General features: G+C 33.5%; 1 protein-coding gene across 1 annotated transcript in view; it reads right to left on the bottom strand.

The window, feature by feature from the left end:
- Window positions 1-37: 37 nt before the first annotated feature.
- LOC143234121 (E3 ubiquitin-protein ligase RNF217-like) overlaps window positions 38-17,982 on the bottom strand; it is a 45,698-nt gene continuing 27,753 nt past the window's right edge. Inside the window, exons 3-6 of the mRNA XM_076471203.1 lie at window positions 8,481-8,649; window positions 7,257-7,458; window positions 5,678-5,905; window positions 38-5,512 (exon numbers count right to left, since the gene is read on the bottom strand). Of these exons, the coding sequence (XP_076327318.1) occupies window positions 5,694-5,905; window positions 7,257-7,458; window positions 8,481-8,649 (583 nt within the window). The 3' untranslated portion in view covers window positions 38-5,512; window positions 5,678-5,693. The remainder of the gene's footprint in view (window positions 5,513-5,677; window positions 5,906-7,256; window positions 7,459-8,480; window positions 8,650-17,982) is intronic.

Below are 17,982 nucleotides of genomic sequence, written 5' to 3'. Positions count from 1 at the left end.
AACTTTGTGGTATAGAGATGCACACACATGCATAACATTTTTCTGTAAAGCTTTAATGTTCTAGTTCAATAAAGTTACACATGTACTTTAATTTGTCAAAACACAAGTTTAATAAATTAACTAAAAATCAAAGGTTTTTGTAATTGTAGATTTCTAAAGTCCATCCAGAGAAGTTCATAGATAAAGTATCTATAGTTTTAAGACATTTGAAAGAGATTCAGGCAGAACTGCTACAAGGAATTAGTTCATTATATTATTTTTGTATATTATGTACAAAAGTAAACATTCCACAAAATGAAACTAGTTCAGGTTTTAAAATATCACCAACCTTTGATCTAGACTATTATGGTGACCTTAACACAAAAAACAAATCTTTTCAAAATGTGCAGCATTTCGTTTTTTTGAGTCTTGGCAATTTGACTGTAGTTTAAACCATCACAAGATAAAACTTTTGTACAATACATTGCTTTGGCTACAAAAATATAACAGTGAATACCATACTTGATAAAGTGCATATGTACACTGAAAGCTCTTGAAGAGAATAATTGACATGTTAAAGTTTTACTAGTAACTTTCATAATTGAACCAATATAAAATTTCATGCAAATATCATTATATTATAAAACAGAACCATCTTCAAATCATTTCAAGAAATAAGACAACTACTAGACAGAGAGTCTTACATGCCTAAAAATAATAATGTTTCCTTACATTGTCTCAATGCTGTATCCTACTATTGAATTGTCTATCAAATACTACATGTAGTGTATTTTAACTTGTGTAATAAGATCTGTAACTGCACATCATTTTCAGAGTTGACACGACACACTTGTGAAAAAGTGTTATAGCAGCAGATACTTAAGTATCTGGATACAACAAGTCAGGTTTTAGTAAATAACAAAACTGGTTACTACATACATCATATCTTGTTTAATCAATACTTGATTAATTCAAATTCACTTTGTACTTAATTTACTGAAGAAGAATATGAACAGGGGCATAAGTATGCCCTCACAGCCCCTGCAATTGCAGGGAGGAGGGACAAAAAAGGAGACCCAAAGAGCCTGACAAACTTAGGAATCGCAACAAGGAGAAACATACAAGTTGTTTGGACTATAGGGCACCTGTATTTGGTAAAGTAAAAACATTTAGACAAAGAACAGCAGACAGAATCTACACACTGACTGCCTCAATTTGTAGTCAACAGCAGTTGTGGTGGAAATATAATAATCATAGTTCCACTCTGTGTACTAAATATGAATTTCACTTCCATCACTGCATAAAATATGTATTGGATATCAGACCAGTTGTGTAATCCAAAAGTAAATACAATATGCAATTTTATTTTTAATTTTCAATGAAGTTAATGATATCAGATCATCCAGAATTGTAACTACAAGTAAATAAATGTACAAGCTCCAACTTTTGTAGTTATCCCACTAAAGAGGAAGACAATATAACATTAAATGACATGCAATAATAAAAGACTGAATGCCAGTTACTGGATTAAAATGTCAAGAAACTGTATATTACCTATCCTAAACTTTAACACACAACAGCCAGTGTCATCGTACATGAAATGCATTAAGTTTTCCAGCATTATCTTATTTCATAATTTATAAACTTTTCTAAACATGTAATTTTAATTCTTGCCATAAAACATTAAAACTGTATGTTTCAAGTCAATGTTAACATTAATTAGACAAGAACCTAACCAACAAAAAATTAAATTTATATTTAAAATATAGATATTAATAATTCAGTCTCAAAAGGCTTTTTATTCCACTATTAATGTTTAATATCTGCACCAAGAGATAAAGTCTTAAACAGAAACATTTCAAATTGCATTTAAATATTCTCTTATTACCCAACTTATGTTACCACTACATATCATTGTGTATGTTACCTTCATTCAGCTGACTAGAAACTTTTCAAACTCTTCAAAAATTCAACCAAAACTAACAAAATCTGGGTTTCCTACATCTAGAAGTTCTACACCAAAGCATTGCTTATTATATAATATTCTATATGTAGACTCACCAAAACTTAAGGTCAGAGCAATTTATTTTGTAATTTACATGTGTAAAGTTTTGCCATGACAATAAACCCTTTATACATGTAGTCACACACACACACACTACTGGCTTTTTGAAGACAATAATTTATTAAAAGGAAACTGATACTGAACAGATTTTGCCATTATATGTACATAGCAAGTTTCATTGTGAAAGAGTAATAGTGGTACTAGACTAGATACAAAACATTAGATTAAGGACATAATAATTACAAATAGAACACACGAAAAAGGTTGGTAGACTTTTTCTTTAGTAATTCATTTTTTGTGTGACATTAAATGATAATCTCACAATCAATTAATACTCAAAGAAGAGTTATCCTCTGTTACTGAAGTATGTTCACAAGTATTCTTATCAAACAGTGAATATTAAGAACACTTGAAAACAGTAACAATAGACTTTGGTAAACTTTAGCCATTACTAACAATATCAAGCAGCTAACTTGCAAACCACATTTTAAAACTGTAGGAAAATTCAATACAAAATACATAAATCAGTATGTTCATTTCATACTTGTAACTTATCTCTCAGACAATAATTGTAGTCAGTAATTCTTTCTTCTTTTTATTACAGTAATTAATTTTTTTAATCTGTTGTTTCTCATTTAACAATTCTACTTTTGTAACAAACTTTTTCCATAGTAATTCTTCAACTTCTGTACAACAATTAACTTTTTATTCCTGACCTCAAGTACTATAATACACATAAAGTATAATATAACACCAACATTATGAACAATTGAAGGACCCACAGTATACAACTTTCCCATCTGACAAGACCAAGAGTATGTAAGTAATACAGATTACAAGTTTTCTTGAAAGTCTGACAAGTTTTAAAGTATACAGATTTCAATGCAAGAGATTATGAAAATTCTGTAAAGACTAAGATCCAAGATACACAAACTTCAAAATAAAATTATAAATTCCTAAGAACCATTGTGCAATTCAAAATGTACAAGCTCCACACAAAATTTATGGAGTTCCTGTAAATGATTGCACAATTCAATGGATATAAACTTCAAGCCAAGATTTTATGTAATAGTAAAATAACTAACAATGATTTATAAACACAAAAACTTTGTATAGAGACACACAACCTGTTTTGATAAAACAACACTGGTCCATCTTCTTCAGGTATGATATACAACCAAATATGTGATATACATAAATTAAAAAGACATAATATATAGTATAAATTTTGTGGATGGAATCAAAAACTTTGAATGAGATCAAGAAGATATTTTAGTGGCTTTTGACAAAATCGTTTTTTACTTCAATGCCAGTCAAACAAGTTTCCCTCTAAAAACTAAACTAGTGTTAACACATTTATCTACAGCGGTCAGTTCTACAAACAAAACACTGGCCTAATTGTGGAACATTCCCTTCTACTTAATGAACTTTACATGTCTGTTCTAGAAGAGCATCTCAATAATAAATTCACACATACAAAAAACATTGCATCTAGTCATGATACATTGACAATATTTTTAGCACATTGTCACGGGATACACAATCTCCTTTATTTTATACAAGTTTGGAATAACAGAGCCCAAATGTTAATTTTCACTTGTGAAATAGAATCTGACAGATAACTCTCCTTTTTAGATTTTAACATAATAAAGAGAAATAAAAAAACAAAGTGGTTATCAGTGTATACAAAAGGAGAAACAAACCCCTTCATGAGAGACCTGATCATTATTTTCTACTATATCAATATAAACCATGCTATACAGTTTTGTACTTACTAACTGAACTGAACTGCTATCTAGACAAATGTTTACTAACTTTCAAATCCATAACACTTTTTTTTTTTATCAATAACAGTCTTTTCTTTATGAATAACAAAAACATATCTAGTTTTATTTCCTTTTATGCCAGAAATTGTTACTGAATCTACCAGTAACTTAAATATTGTACTTAAGCCTTCCCATAAGATAAGCACTTTACCACCTGACTTGAAACAAACTCTATTGAATGGAGAAAAATCAAGGTGTGTGTGTGTGTTGTTTATTTTTATAGATGCCATGAATGACATAAGGATAAATATATCTGGTTATTTTGATAATCATGCACATAAAGAACACATACACAGATATGAATTTGAGAAATATTCCTTAACAAGTAATCAATTCCAATCAAATCATCAGATACTTTGGTATATTTTGCTCCTACACCAGCCAAAAAATAAATTGTTCACAATAACAAGAAATTACTTAAGGTGTTTTTTTCCCCTATGACAATAACTCTCATAGCATCATGAAACCCTGACCAACTTTATTCATAGGTTTCATTCCCATGTTCAACCAGCCCTGAGTTTTCCATTACATCATACATCTGTTGTAAATGTCACTGTTGTTGTGTGACAATACGTTTACATAGATAGTTAGATAGTGTGTCCGTTACTTTGGTATATAAACTGTACACATATCCAAACAAGACAGACCAACATTCTGTTGAAACATACAGTATTGTCACTACGTAAAAGTTCCTTGTGCTTATAAAGTCAATGTCATGTTGTATTAGCATAATATATGTCAATACACAAGGAATTCATGCCTGTAAATAGCAAAACAATTCAAAAGGTACAAACTTCCTGTCAATGACTGTAGAATTCAAAAAATACTGACTTCACACCAAGACTATGGGCTTCCTCTCAATAGTTGTACAACTCAATGTACTCAGACTTCAAGCCAAGATTATGCTTGTACAAATTTCACACCAAGATTACAGACTTCTTATAAAAGACTGTGCATCTCAATGTATACAAATTCCTCACAAGGATTATAGGTTTTCTGTAAATGACTGTACAACTCAAAGTGTACAAATCTCAAAACCAGGATTACAAATTATTTATGAGCTGGTAGAATACAAAGTACACAAACTTTTCTGAGTGCCAGTTAACAGTACAACTTCATGTTTAAATTTTAAAAGAAGTTAAGGATAATACATTTGCCTACCATCATGTATTTCTAAAATTTTTTTTTTTTTACAGACATAAAATTATAAGTGAAAATAATAAAAAAAAAAGCCTCAACAACTACATATAGAATTTGATCCTCTGCTAATACATATAACTTAAATTAAAATATCTCCCATACATGACATAAAATTTAACAGCTATAGCTCACCTCATATAAGTAAGGTTAGGCATCAAGTATACTGGATTTTTAAGAAAAAATATATATTAAGAAACAACTGAACTTAACAGTATATATACAGTTTACTACATCAGTACCTTTCCATCATTAAAAAAAAAGGTATCATAGATAGCAGTGTTAACTGGAATAGGAACTAATACAGATGACTAAGTGAATTAATTTATCAAACTTTCCCTTCCCTCTTTAGCAAATAAAAAAATCATATCTTCACAGAACAGTTCCAAACTTGTCTTCATGTTAGACTGATCAAGCTAATCAGATGAGAATTCCTCACTTTCGGCTATTAAAAATGGAAAAGTTCTTTAGTTGATAGCCAAACAAGTACATTAACTTTTAGTTATGATTTATAAAACTTTTTTTATGAAAAGTATTTTAAATCTTTACATATGCAATACTTCCATCTAGATTAATTATTTGTTTATACAGTATAACAGCATCACCCTACCTGATATATCTGACCATTATACACTATCTAGCTCCCATGCAATATCACCCTGGCCTACAGAGGGCTGGTGCAGAGCACCTGTAACAGTCAGTCTTTTCTTAGCCTGGTAATGCTGATATAGTTTTACTCCACTGTAGAATGGAAGAGCAAACACACCTACACTTACTACCATTGCACCTGCACAGAGTGCAAAAGATCCTAAAACAGGAGCCACCATTAACTTTCCACCTACAGAAACAATTACAATTATGAAAGATTTAATAGATGGGTGCACATAATAAAATGTTTTCAGATGGAAGAAAAAAAGATGGAAAGACAAAAGAAATTGTATAGTTATTATGATTTCTTGCAAAGATAACCCATTTCAAACAACATAAGTATGTTTTATTTAAATTATCTGAGGCTTATTTTTAATATTATCTATTTTGTAGAAGATAGAATCAAGACCACAGGACCCATGGGCAATGTCAGTTCAATATTATCTATTTTGTAAAAAACAGAATTAAGACTACAGGACCCATGGGCAATGTCAGTTCAATATTATCTATTTTGTAGAAGATAGAATTAAGACTACAGGACCCATGGGCAATGTCAGTTTAATATTATCTATTCTGTAGAAGACAGAATTAAGACCACAGAACCCATGGGCAACGTCAGTTCAATATTATCTATTTTGTAGAAGATAGAATTAACACCAAAAGACCCATGGGCACTGTCAGTTTAATATTATCTATTTTGTAGAAGATAGAATTAAGACCACAAGACCCATGGGCAATGTCAGTTTAATATTATCTATTTTGTAGAAGATAGAATTAAGACCACAGGACCCATGGGCAATGTCAGTTTAATATTATCTATTTTGTAGAAGATAGAATTAAGACCACAGGACCCATGGGCAATGTCAGTTCTCTGTATTCCTCTTTTTTCTTTTTTTTTCTACCGAGATTTTAAAATGCTAAAGTTCCTAACTTAAGAAAGTTCCTGAGAAAGCTATTAAAAACAAAGAGTATAATTACTATGGGAAAAAATGACACCTTGGACTCATTTACAACTGCCTTTTAGTTAATCCAGCCCCAATATTCTAACAGCACTAACAAAATTGCAGAAACAAATGCAAATTATCAACTACCAAAAAGTGATGTGACATTTTCTAGCAATTATTTCCTTAAGGTGTTTTCATGTTTTTAATTTGAGACAATAAACATTTTCACTTTGACGTACATAAAGAAATTAATACACCATACAACAAAGATATAAAAACTTTTGATGTCACAACCCATTAAGGAGGGTTTTATGCAATAAAAAATTATTTGCTTTAATGGGTACCTGAAATTTATAAAAAATAAAGATGTTTTTCCTGCTTTGTATTTAAGTTTTGTTTATAATGGCATTCAAAATGTTACATTTTTTATTCACAATTCTGAACAATGAGTCATTTACTTTGAAAATAATGTAAAATAAAAATTTCTATTTTTTTAATGATGTTTTGTGTAGCAAGGTTGTTGTATTGGTAGCTGCTAGAAGAAAATGAGTAACATGATAAGATATACAGGTAAGCATATTGAAAATTCTCACTCACCAAAAATGGCACCACGCACTAGCTTTCTTTCCATAGGCTTGTCCAACTTATATCGGTACTTACAGCCAAATACACTCAATTTGCTATAGTGATCTCCAAAAAATTTTAGTCCTCGAAAACGTTCACCACATCTATAGCAGAAATCTGTTTTACAACGACTACAATGCATGTGATCACACCCACTTGATCTTTGGATGTAAATCTATGGAAATTACAATGCAATTATCAAAATTTATGTCCCTTTTATTTCTGAAGATTCTAATTAATAGAAGTAATACTTAGTATTTCACACCACTAATGGTATGCACTTGTTTCAGGAAATAAGCTGATGGGTGTAATAACACCATAAATTAGGGGTGTCAATCATTTAAAACTTTGATTAAATGTTAATAAATTTAAAACGTTTTTCAGTTTGCTTCATTATTTAAAACTTCATAAAAAATGTGCAAATTAAATATTAAGAAAACAAGAGTATCTGTAAATAATGGATTTCAAGTGCCTTTTCTTTTCTTTATTTATTTCCTATGTTTGTCATGTGGTATCACTGTGTGTAGCTCACTGGATATCTGCCTCCCAATGTCTTAACACAGTTTTGTTTGTGTGAATAACAGTGTCATATTTGAAAAGGTGAAATTAGAGAAGTCTTATTTCAGCATATTTTGATTAAAGGTAAAACAAAAAGGTAAAAATTAGGCTATGCTCACCAGATCTTAGCTTTAATAGTAGTACATAAACAAAGTTAAATCATACTCAAATAAACATAATCCTATACATATGTCTGGTTCTACTTCTGAGGCTGCTAGAAGTAGGGTGAAGAACATGCACTTCTGACAAACAACTACACAAAGGTACACTAGCAGTATTAAAAAGTGTGTTAAAAACATGGTCAAAACACAAAACAGTAATTGCTAAGTAACCAAGGATATCAGATTCAACAATATATTTTCTTAAGCCTGTTTACAGAGAGCTGTATTGACAAACAATTACTGTACAAATAAAATAACTTCGAATTATAACATTTATAATTAAAACAAACTATTATTACCTTTATATTTTACGTTACAAAATACTATCACTAAACTATATACTTTTCACATTTATGTAAACAGTCTGATTCTGCTAAGGACACATATTTCCATGATTCTAAAAAGAGTTTTCAAAATGATACTGGGTTAAATATCAATAATACATATTATTCAGGATGTTAAATAATGTTGGCCTTACTTTACATTTCGGGCAACGCTGGGCGTTGAGTTGACCATGAGTAGTTTTTCTCGCCCAAGATTTAACAAGTCGATCTCCTTTCATGTATTCTTTACAGGTTAAGTCAACGTGCCATGGGGCATGGCAGAAAAAACACCAGTCTAACTGACACTCTGGACATTTAACCTTCCTGGAGAATTGTAGAAATAAATAATATGGTATCAAATAAATATTTAAATATAATTACATATTTTTTTGTTTTATATCACAAGATAGCAGCACGATCCGGCGCTTTTTCCTTTAAAAAACTTAGGCTACATGTTTAAATTGAATAAAACAATAAGAGTTCTTCGTACTTTAATACACAGTAATCGTAAACTGGAAACAAAAGTAATATTTACTAAAGTCTCTACACTTACGACTCGTTTAGCGCCCAACTTTTCGGATATTGCAGTTTTTAGTCGTTAGTGTTGTCACGATTTACCTGTCTTAATTTGTATTTTAAGAGGTTCATTACGGCACTCATCGACTAAACAATTTACGCATATAACATATAATTTATTAAGGCGCAGTAAAATTAGCTTGCTAACTAGTGCAACGTAATGCTGATGTAAATCCTAATAGAGTTTTTGTTTTTATTGTAGATATTTGCTCATTACAGCTATTTACATGTGAAAACAAGTTTTGTGTGTTCTTATTTGCTATATATAGACTTTTATCAAAATTACATATACAAAAAGATAGAAGGAGAACAAAAGTTAAAACATCTACTACTTGAAACATGAGGAAAAGAGATGATATTCCCTCTTTCTTCTACTAGCGAGTAATATACATGTTAGCACTACACATTTGAAGAGGATGTAATCAGCACGTCTCTTTGTTTGTTTGTTTGTTTGGGAATTTCGCACAAAACTACTCGAGGGCTATCTGTGCTAGCCGTCCCTAATTTAGCAGTGTAAGACTAGAGGGAAGGCAGCTAGTCATCACCACCCACCGCCAACTCTTGGGCTACTCTTTTACCAACGAATAGTGGGATTGACCGTCACATTATACACCCCCACGGCTGGGAGGGCGAGCATGTTTAGCGCGACGCGGGCGCGAACAGCACGTCTCTTACCCACGTTTTTAAGATTATCCACTCTTCTGTTAACAATTATTGAAACGTGTATATCATACATAGTCAGTGGTGATTTTAGGGAGGGGGGTTAGGAGCAAAGACAACTGTTTACGCCAAGAGGCTAAACAACGTCATTTGTTTGTTTGTTTTTGAATTTCGCGCAAAGCTACACGAGAGTTATCTGCGTTAGCCGTCCCTAATTTAGCAGTGTAAGACTAGAGGAAAGGCAGCTAGTCATCACCACCCACCGCTAACTCTTGGGCTACTCTTTTTCCAACAACTAGTCGGATTGACCGTCCCATTTTCACGCCCCCACGGCTGAAAGGGCGAGCATGTTTGATGCGGCCGGAATTCGAACCCGCGACACTTGGATTACGAGTCGAGCGCCTTAACCCACCTGGCCATACCGTGCCAGAAGTTTACATGTTAACATAAAGAATAAAACAGCTTAAACAAGTCCTACTACTATTACCGCCGTCAAAAATAATTCATCGGCAGAATTTTAACCCTGGTCATAACCATATATTACAGAAGAAATAAATTCATTACGAAAATTCGTTTTAATAACTTTGTTTGTGTCCAGTAACATCACGTCATTATTTATTTACACCCACACTATCAAATATAGTAATCGATTGTTTTACTGTGTTTATAATTAAGCACAAAACTAAACGTTGGGCTATCTGTGCCGATTGGTATTGCATTGAAGAGAAAAAGTGATATAATCGAAAACATATAACTGAACTTGTAGTTTATTCACAACGTACAGTTTATGTCTCGTTAAGCAAAAATTAATCGTTCCTTTTTAACAAATTGTTTATGAAAAGAAAAAAAGAAATTGCATGACGAAACAGTCGTATCTCGCTGATACTCAAAAATACACCGATTTCTCCAGAAAAACCAGATACTTGGGCATAACCACATTCTTCACATCACAAGAAGCAAAAAATGCCATGTGTTCCACTTCTAATGATTAAAATGCATTCATGGCCAAGATATTGGTTTTAACTTCGAAGGCTCTTGATCTTGAAAAAACAACATCTATAACCAGAGAAAATGTGCAGACCGAATCACAGCACGTTGGATTATAAAGCGAGACCACAGTGGTAAGCTTAATTCAGATATTATCTGACAATACAACACCGTGGCCATAAAATATGTGTCGAACAAAGATGTGAATGTGTAAAAGAGTGAGCTCCCAAACAAATGTTGAATATTGAATTTCCGCACAATCATGATAATGTTCCCAGAAGCTTTACGAAGAATTATTATATGTTCACCGAAAAATGTACTCCGATCGTGACTTGTGTATTCTAACTTCAAATAGTGTTTTAACTTCTCTGTATTCTCTTCGGAAAACGTAATAATGCTATTTCGAGGGGTGTCTTTAATCCATGAGAGCATCTTCCTTTTAGACTGAAAGTTTGTTTCGAAGTTCGCACAAAGCTACACGAGGTCTATTTGCGCTAGCCATTCCTAATTTAGCAGCGTAATACTAGAGCGTGTGTGTTTTCTTATAGCAAAGCCACTTCGGGCTATCTGTTGAGCCCACCGAGGGAAATCGAACCCCTGATTTTAGCGTTGTAAATCCGTCGACTTACCGCTGTACTAGCGGGAAGCAAAACTAGAAAGAAAGCAGCTAGTTATCACCACGCACTGCCTACTATTGATCTACTCTTTTACCAACAAATAGTGGGATTGGCCGACATATTATAACGTTCTCACAGCTGAAAGGCGAGCATGTTTGGTGCTACTGTGATTCGAACCCGCGACCCTCGGATTTCGAGTCGTGTGCCTTAACCACCTGGCCATACCGGGCCTTATTAAGCTGGAAGAGCATGAACGTTCATCAGCACTTGTACTAAACAAGAAGTCATGATGAAATCTGAGAGTAGAGATTAGAAGCAAAATGACTATGCAGTGTTAACACAAAACTATGTTTCAACAGAAAAGTGGCCAGGCTTTGCCAAGTGGTTAAGGTCTCGACTCGTAATCTGAGGGTCGCGGGTTCGAATCCCAGTCACACTAAGCATGCTCACTCCTTTCAGTCGTAATGGCATTATAATATTACGTTGAATCCCACCATTCGTTGGTAAAAAAGTAACGCAAGAGTTGGCGGTGGGTGATGATGACTAGTTGCCTTCCCTCCAGTCTTACACTGCTAAATTAGGGAACGCTAGCGCAGATAGCCCTCGTGTAGCTTTGCGCGAAATTCAACAAGCAAACAAAAAACAACAGAAAATCATTACTGGATATCTAATCTCAAAAGATTGATTTGCATAGCTTGCCATTTGGCAATACTTAATCTGACATTTCGTGGAAAAACAGAAGAATTTCATGATTGATCCTAACAATGGTAATTTCCCCAAAAAGTTGAACAGGTAGCAAAATTTGACTCCATAATAAACGAATACCTGATACGAACAGACATAGACTATAGATCATTATCTCAATAAAGATTTTTATAACAACTTGATAATCTGGATGGGAAAGTAAATCATTTAGAATACTTTTGAAAAGGTTAATCAAGCTAAGTACTTTGGTGTATGATCGCAAACAACACAACAGACGTCACCCAAAAGGCATCTGCGCATCGTTAACTGGATATAATGGGTGACATGTCACTGTCAGAACATTTTAACATGATTTTTTACTGTTTAGGCAACTATTGGTGAAGTTTTGTGCGACACCATTTTGGACCACAAGTGGAACTTAAAAACCAATATTGATGGCTGCAGAAGACAGAGTTATGACAGTGTAGGTAATATCAACGACTAAAGGCAGGGTTGCAGAAGAATTTTGGACATTAACAAAAATGCACAGTTTATACAAACACAGCCTAAAGTTGGCTGTACTGAGCACTGCAAAACCATCTGTGTTGTGTGTAACATTTTTGACGTCTCTCTGTCATCTTCAATTCTACCCAGCTCTTGTTCATACTCAAACAAAATGCTACACAACTTATTATTAAACAACCGCTAGAAATACCATATAAAAATGTGTCAAAGTGCTTCGATATCAACTCAACGAAGTGCGCCTTTAGACCATTGATAGATCACGCAACTCAAGAAAACAAAATGAGCTTTGCACAAGAGAGACCTATTTAAGGCCTAGCGAGTCTTTTAGTACGGCACGATGTTTTGTTTCACATCAATCGTGTGAGCAAGTAGCTCCAGAGCAACAAAGTAGCAGTGTACAACCTTAAAGATGGAATGCACGAAGTGCTCACATTTCTTACAAGATCGCAAAGAAGACAAGTTTGCATCAGTTCATACTTTCTGCACGAAAAATTACAAACTAGATGAACATCGATAAAACATTTCGAGATTAGAGAACCAGAAATGAAATACGAAAGTGATATTTAACTATGAAAGTCTCTAACATTTTGTTAAACTCCAGAACACAGGTTTAAGTAATATTTATTTCTTCCTTTCGCCAGTTGATGGAATCGTGACTAATCTAAATGAAGGATTGTCTTAAATTGAGATTTCTATACTTCGATTGGCTTTCATTTCAATACTCAAAAAATGAGCAAAGTCATAGCTAAAAATACCTCAAGCGACAGATGTAAACATTTGAATTTAAACGTGGGTAAGTTGTGAATGCATTACCAACTGTTGTGTCTAGTTTTCTTCTAGAGATGCTCAGCTATATCTACAATGATAAACTGTTGAACCTCTAATAAAAATCTTAACTTTGCATCACGCATTCTTTTGACTACACCACGAACTATGACGTCAGAATCTAAAAAGGGACTGCATGCGTTCAACTACAACATAATATCATCCGAATGACGAGATAAAATATCATTTGAACTTGATATCAGCCAGAAATTGGACTTCACTAAAAAATATTTGAGCATTTTGTTTCCGCGTAAGCAGGGAAAGTCCACTTCTAACTCACTTACACGTTTACTTTTACCTTATCTGAATTAACAGTTATGCGTTGACAAAAATAATAATTTTGTTGTAACTTTTTGACTTGCTCAGTAAGGTGCTGTGGACACTAAACCATCTCGGGAAGTTGTAAAATTCTATAGTCAAATATGTATTACATTTGTCCGTACTAACTTACTGTATAATTTCTATTTACTTAATCAATATTTTAGATGATTTTTATCCCCGTCACACCAAACATGCTCGCCCTTTCAGCCGTGGGGCGTTATGATGTGATGGTAAATCCCACTATTCGTTATTAAAAGAGTAGCCCAAAAAATGATGGTAAGTGGTGATGGCTAGCTCCCATCTCTAGTTTTACACTGCTAAATAAGGGACGGCTAGCGCAGACAGATAGCCCTCATGTAGCTTTGCGCGAAATTCAAAAACAAGCAAACAAAAACAACGTTTCTTTGTTTGAAGTTTTGCTCACCGTTCCACTAAAATTAAAATATATATTAACATCTTATCTCTGTTCTGGCTACTCATTTTGCATGTTATTACCACGTATACAAATCTCATAAACAAAAATCACTGTTTCTATAACAACGACAATTTATCAGCTGATTACACTACGTAACAAAATTTTTACTTTTTCTTGTTCCTGGACAGAAAGTGTTATTTCCCAATTGCTTATGCCTAAAGTAAATGGAAAAGACCTATATTTCTCTTCAAACTTTGCTTTTGTGACCTGAGAGCGTATAACGAAAACATGATGGGAGACTATATTTGGGGGCTGATACGTGAAAGTGATTTACATTACAGTCGCAAATCTCGAAAAACTACTCACTTCTAAACATTTTTGCATAACTTTAGTATAAATACACGTAACTCTTGATTAAGATGTTGTTTTATTCAGACCTTATGTAAATGAAAATGTGCAAATTTGCTCGTTTTTACACAGAAAATAGGTTAATTTCTGAATTTCATTATCCAGATCACAAAAGCAAAGTTTGAAGGGAATAATGGCCATTTTCTGTACTTTTACAACATAAGCAATTAAGAAGTAACACATACTATCTAGGAACCAAATTTGTGTTACATAGTGTTATCTGTAGCGATATGTAGTAAATATATTAAGCGAGTTCTGGTTTGTACGAAGTTTCATATTATTCTGTATTTAGACCTACGGAGGTGTTTCTAGAAAAATCTACGAGTCTGTCATGTTTTACACTCTAAGCAAATCCATTTTGAACTTCACGTGTTTTCTTCTCCACATTGAAAAATATTACTATGACTGCAAAATGTTACAAAGAAAAGGAACTTTCTACAAAAGAAAGTATTCGAATGTATGGTGTAAGGACCCTGGATATTCAGCAGGCTAACATTGGCCCTTCATGTAATAAACTCTAATAGCTGAAAATAACCACCCAATGATATCTTGTTTTAAAATTGATAAGTGTCTTCTATATATATTCTACTAGTTATTGGGCGAAAATCCATGTTGCTCAACTATAAAACATAAAAATCACAGGGATGGAGAGATACTCGTCCTGTAAATTGTCTGAAAACGCCATAAGTTTTCAGAAATTCACCCCTGATTTTGTCTATAGACAGCGAAAGAATACAGCAACAACTGAGAAAGCATTTCAAAGCACAAAATGTCCGCTAAATACCTCATACACAAGTGTAAAGTTTAATAGATCAGTAGAACTTGACACAAGATAAAACATTATATTGCTAGAATACAAAACAAACTCTTTAGCTGGATAGAGGACTTGCATCACAACCATAAAAAAGTCAAAGCTTGTCACCATTACACAACCATAAAACAACTGGAACATTTAACCACTACATCACAACCATAAAACAGTCGGAGCCCATTACTGTTACATTACAAAAGTAATATATTCTAAGTATGTCACCATCAGATATTAAATAACTTGAGACAGTGAATAATTATATAAACACCATTAGAAGTCGAATCCTAATTATACCAGTTTTCTTTGTGGGTAAGTTTCAAAGATGTTTCTACAATAAATGTACAGTAGGGGTAGTTATAACATATACAGAGATGCCAACTATTTCAAATGACTGAGCGTGATGATTGTAGACAGAGCCCTTTATCATTTGTGGCTACTGGGCCTGACCAATGTCTCTAAGCTGTTTATTATTATATCATTGTTATAACTATTATTATTTATTACTGCTATAGATTGCTCATTTATGACTGTTTTGTGTATTTGATAAATTAATTTAAAAATACTTTGAAATTATGTCTTTTATTAGTTCAGAGTAACAAACATACTGGTAAAACAACATTGAACATGCACAAACAGTAAGCAGAAAAAGCCTTTTTGTAAGGACTAGTTTATATCATGTTTATGATACTTATTGTAATAGTTTTCCAGCTGTTGCAGCCTTTGCTTTCCTGAGAATGTCTCTGGATGGTTGGGAGTTATAACAACATTGTCCATTTGACTGCATACACATCTTGTGTGTTAAAATACTGCTCAAAACTGAGGTGCTCAAGTTTGGTTTGAACTTGCTTTTGTTTTTAGTCACTAAACTAAATATCCTTTCACTGTCAGCATTAGAATGGAAGATTGTAAGAATTCCAAACATAACCCTACACAGAATGTCATACTTCTGGTTGCCATTTCCATCCTTAACTGTAGACAGCTGAACCCAAAGCTTAGAAACTGTCCTTCAGTTGAATGTTGACGAGAAAGTATCAATTTGATAGTTCAAATATTGCCCTTCTAACTTGTCAATAGTGTCGTGCTCATGTGTATTGACAAGGACAGTATATGTGAAGAAGCGTAGAGAAGAGAAGAGAAATCTTTGCTGACTTTCAGTTTTGGATCAGCAACCTCTGCATGAATCATTTAGAGGGAAATGTTTCATCATGTAATTTGTTGCTGCAATATAGTATTTCTTGACACTGGTGTAGAAGCTGATCAGGTCCAGGTTCTTTTCACATTTAACAATGTATTCCTTGGCAGCATTTCCAATAGAAACTGCCTCATCAGATTTGTGTAAGGATTCATTGTTGTAGTCAAGTTCAGTGATGTTGCATTCAAGATATTCTGGCTTGATGTATCTGACAAGTATATTTTTAACTTGTGTAATCAGAGTTCTATGCATAATGTGTATGCAAGGTTCTTCTCTTTGCAATATCAAATTGGCTTGCTCAAATAGAGGAATTGCAGACTGAAGAAAAAGACAAAATAACAATTTTATTTTGTTGTCCAAGAAAACTGTTAACTTATCTAACTTGCTCTGCGCATAACCTTTCTTGGTTACCTCCTTCCTAGCTTTCGTTTTCTTCTCTTTTTTTCATTGATTGTCTCTTCTTTAGTTCAAGGTCAGACTGCCTAAACATATATTGAGTTATATCAAATGTTTCTTTGTCTGCTTTTGGAGACTGTTATCTTGTGTCCCTGTGTGGCTAAGAGGGTGTCTTGACTGTGTCCCTGTGTGGCTGAGAGGATATCCTGACTGATAAAGTCTTGCTGCCTGACTGAGCTGCACGTTCAGATCCTTTTGAATCTAGTTTTTCCTTTTTACAGTGAAAATACTTCTTCAATGGTTTCCACATGTCCAATATTCTGTTGAGGCACACCCCAAGTGATAGCCATCTTGTGTTAACAAGTTGTAGAATTTTTTTTTCTTTCTTTATCATACAATCCTTGAAACTTTTTGAAATGTTGTTTTCTGCTAGCACTTTTGTCCAAAAAATAGTAGACATCTATCAATATATCAGAAACTGGGCAGGGCAGTTCTCTGGAAGCTTTCTAGGCAGCAATATTCATGAGGTGACAAACACAGCCCATGAAGTAAATGCTAGGCTGTCGTCTTGAGATGTGTTCCATCACCCCTTTACCTATACCAGACATAACTGAGGCATTGTCTGAAGAAGACAATGAAGAAGTTTTCCCATGGAATTTTCCTCTTTGTCAATTCGTGGTCCAAAAGCTTGAAAATATTCTCTCCCGTTGAAGCTCCTTTCCCTTTCACCATTGTCAAAAGAGAACAAACAATTTTTCAAGCAAAGGGTCAAGATATCGTACAACCAATGGATACAGTTTTGAGTCATCCATGTCTGTGGATCCATCTGTGGCTAAACTGTAAACATTGTTAGTAAGTATACTTGAAATCATTTTGTCATCTTCACAACCCAACATCTGTACAATGGCTGTAGTTTTGGTTCAAGCACAGCCATATTTTTTGCTATATCAGAGTCTGGGAACATTTTTCTGAATAGATGTCCTGCATGATCGGCTACAGCTAGGGGTAAATTATTTGCAATGACGAATTGCGTGAACATCACTTCTGCATTTATGGTTTCATATTCTGAATTCTTACTCATAAATGTCGTTATCTGCATCGTTTTTATCTTCGCCTCAGCCTTTTGTTGTGAGATGCCGATTTTGTACGTCTGGAACAATCGTTTATCTCGCCATGTGCCACAGAAAAATCGATGTGACAAACTGTACAAAACGCATGACTGTCACTGACTTTTGATGCA

This window comes from Tachypleus tridentatus, chromosome 12, assembly GCF_004210375.1.
Source record: "Tachypleus tridentatus isolate NWPU-2018 chromosome 12, ASM421037v1, whole genome shotgun sequence".
NCBI classification, from domain to species: Eukaryota; Metazoa; Arthropoda; class Merostomata; order Xiphosura; family Limulidae; genus Tachypleus; species Tachypleus tridentatus.
This window is presented reverse-complemented; position numbering and strand designations above follow the sequence as displayed.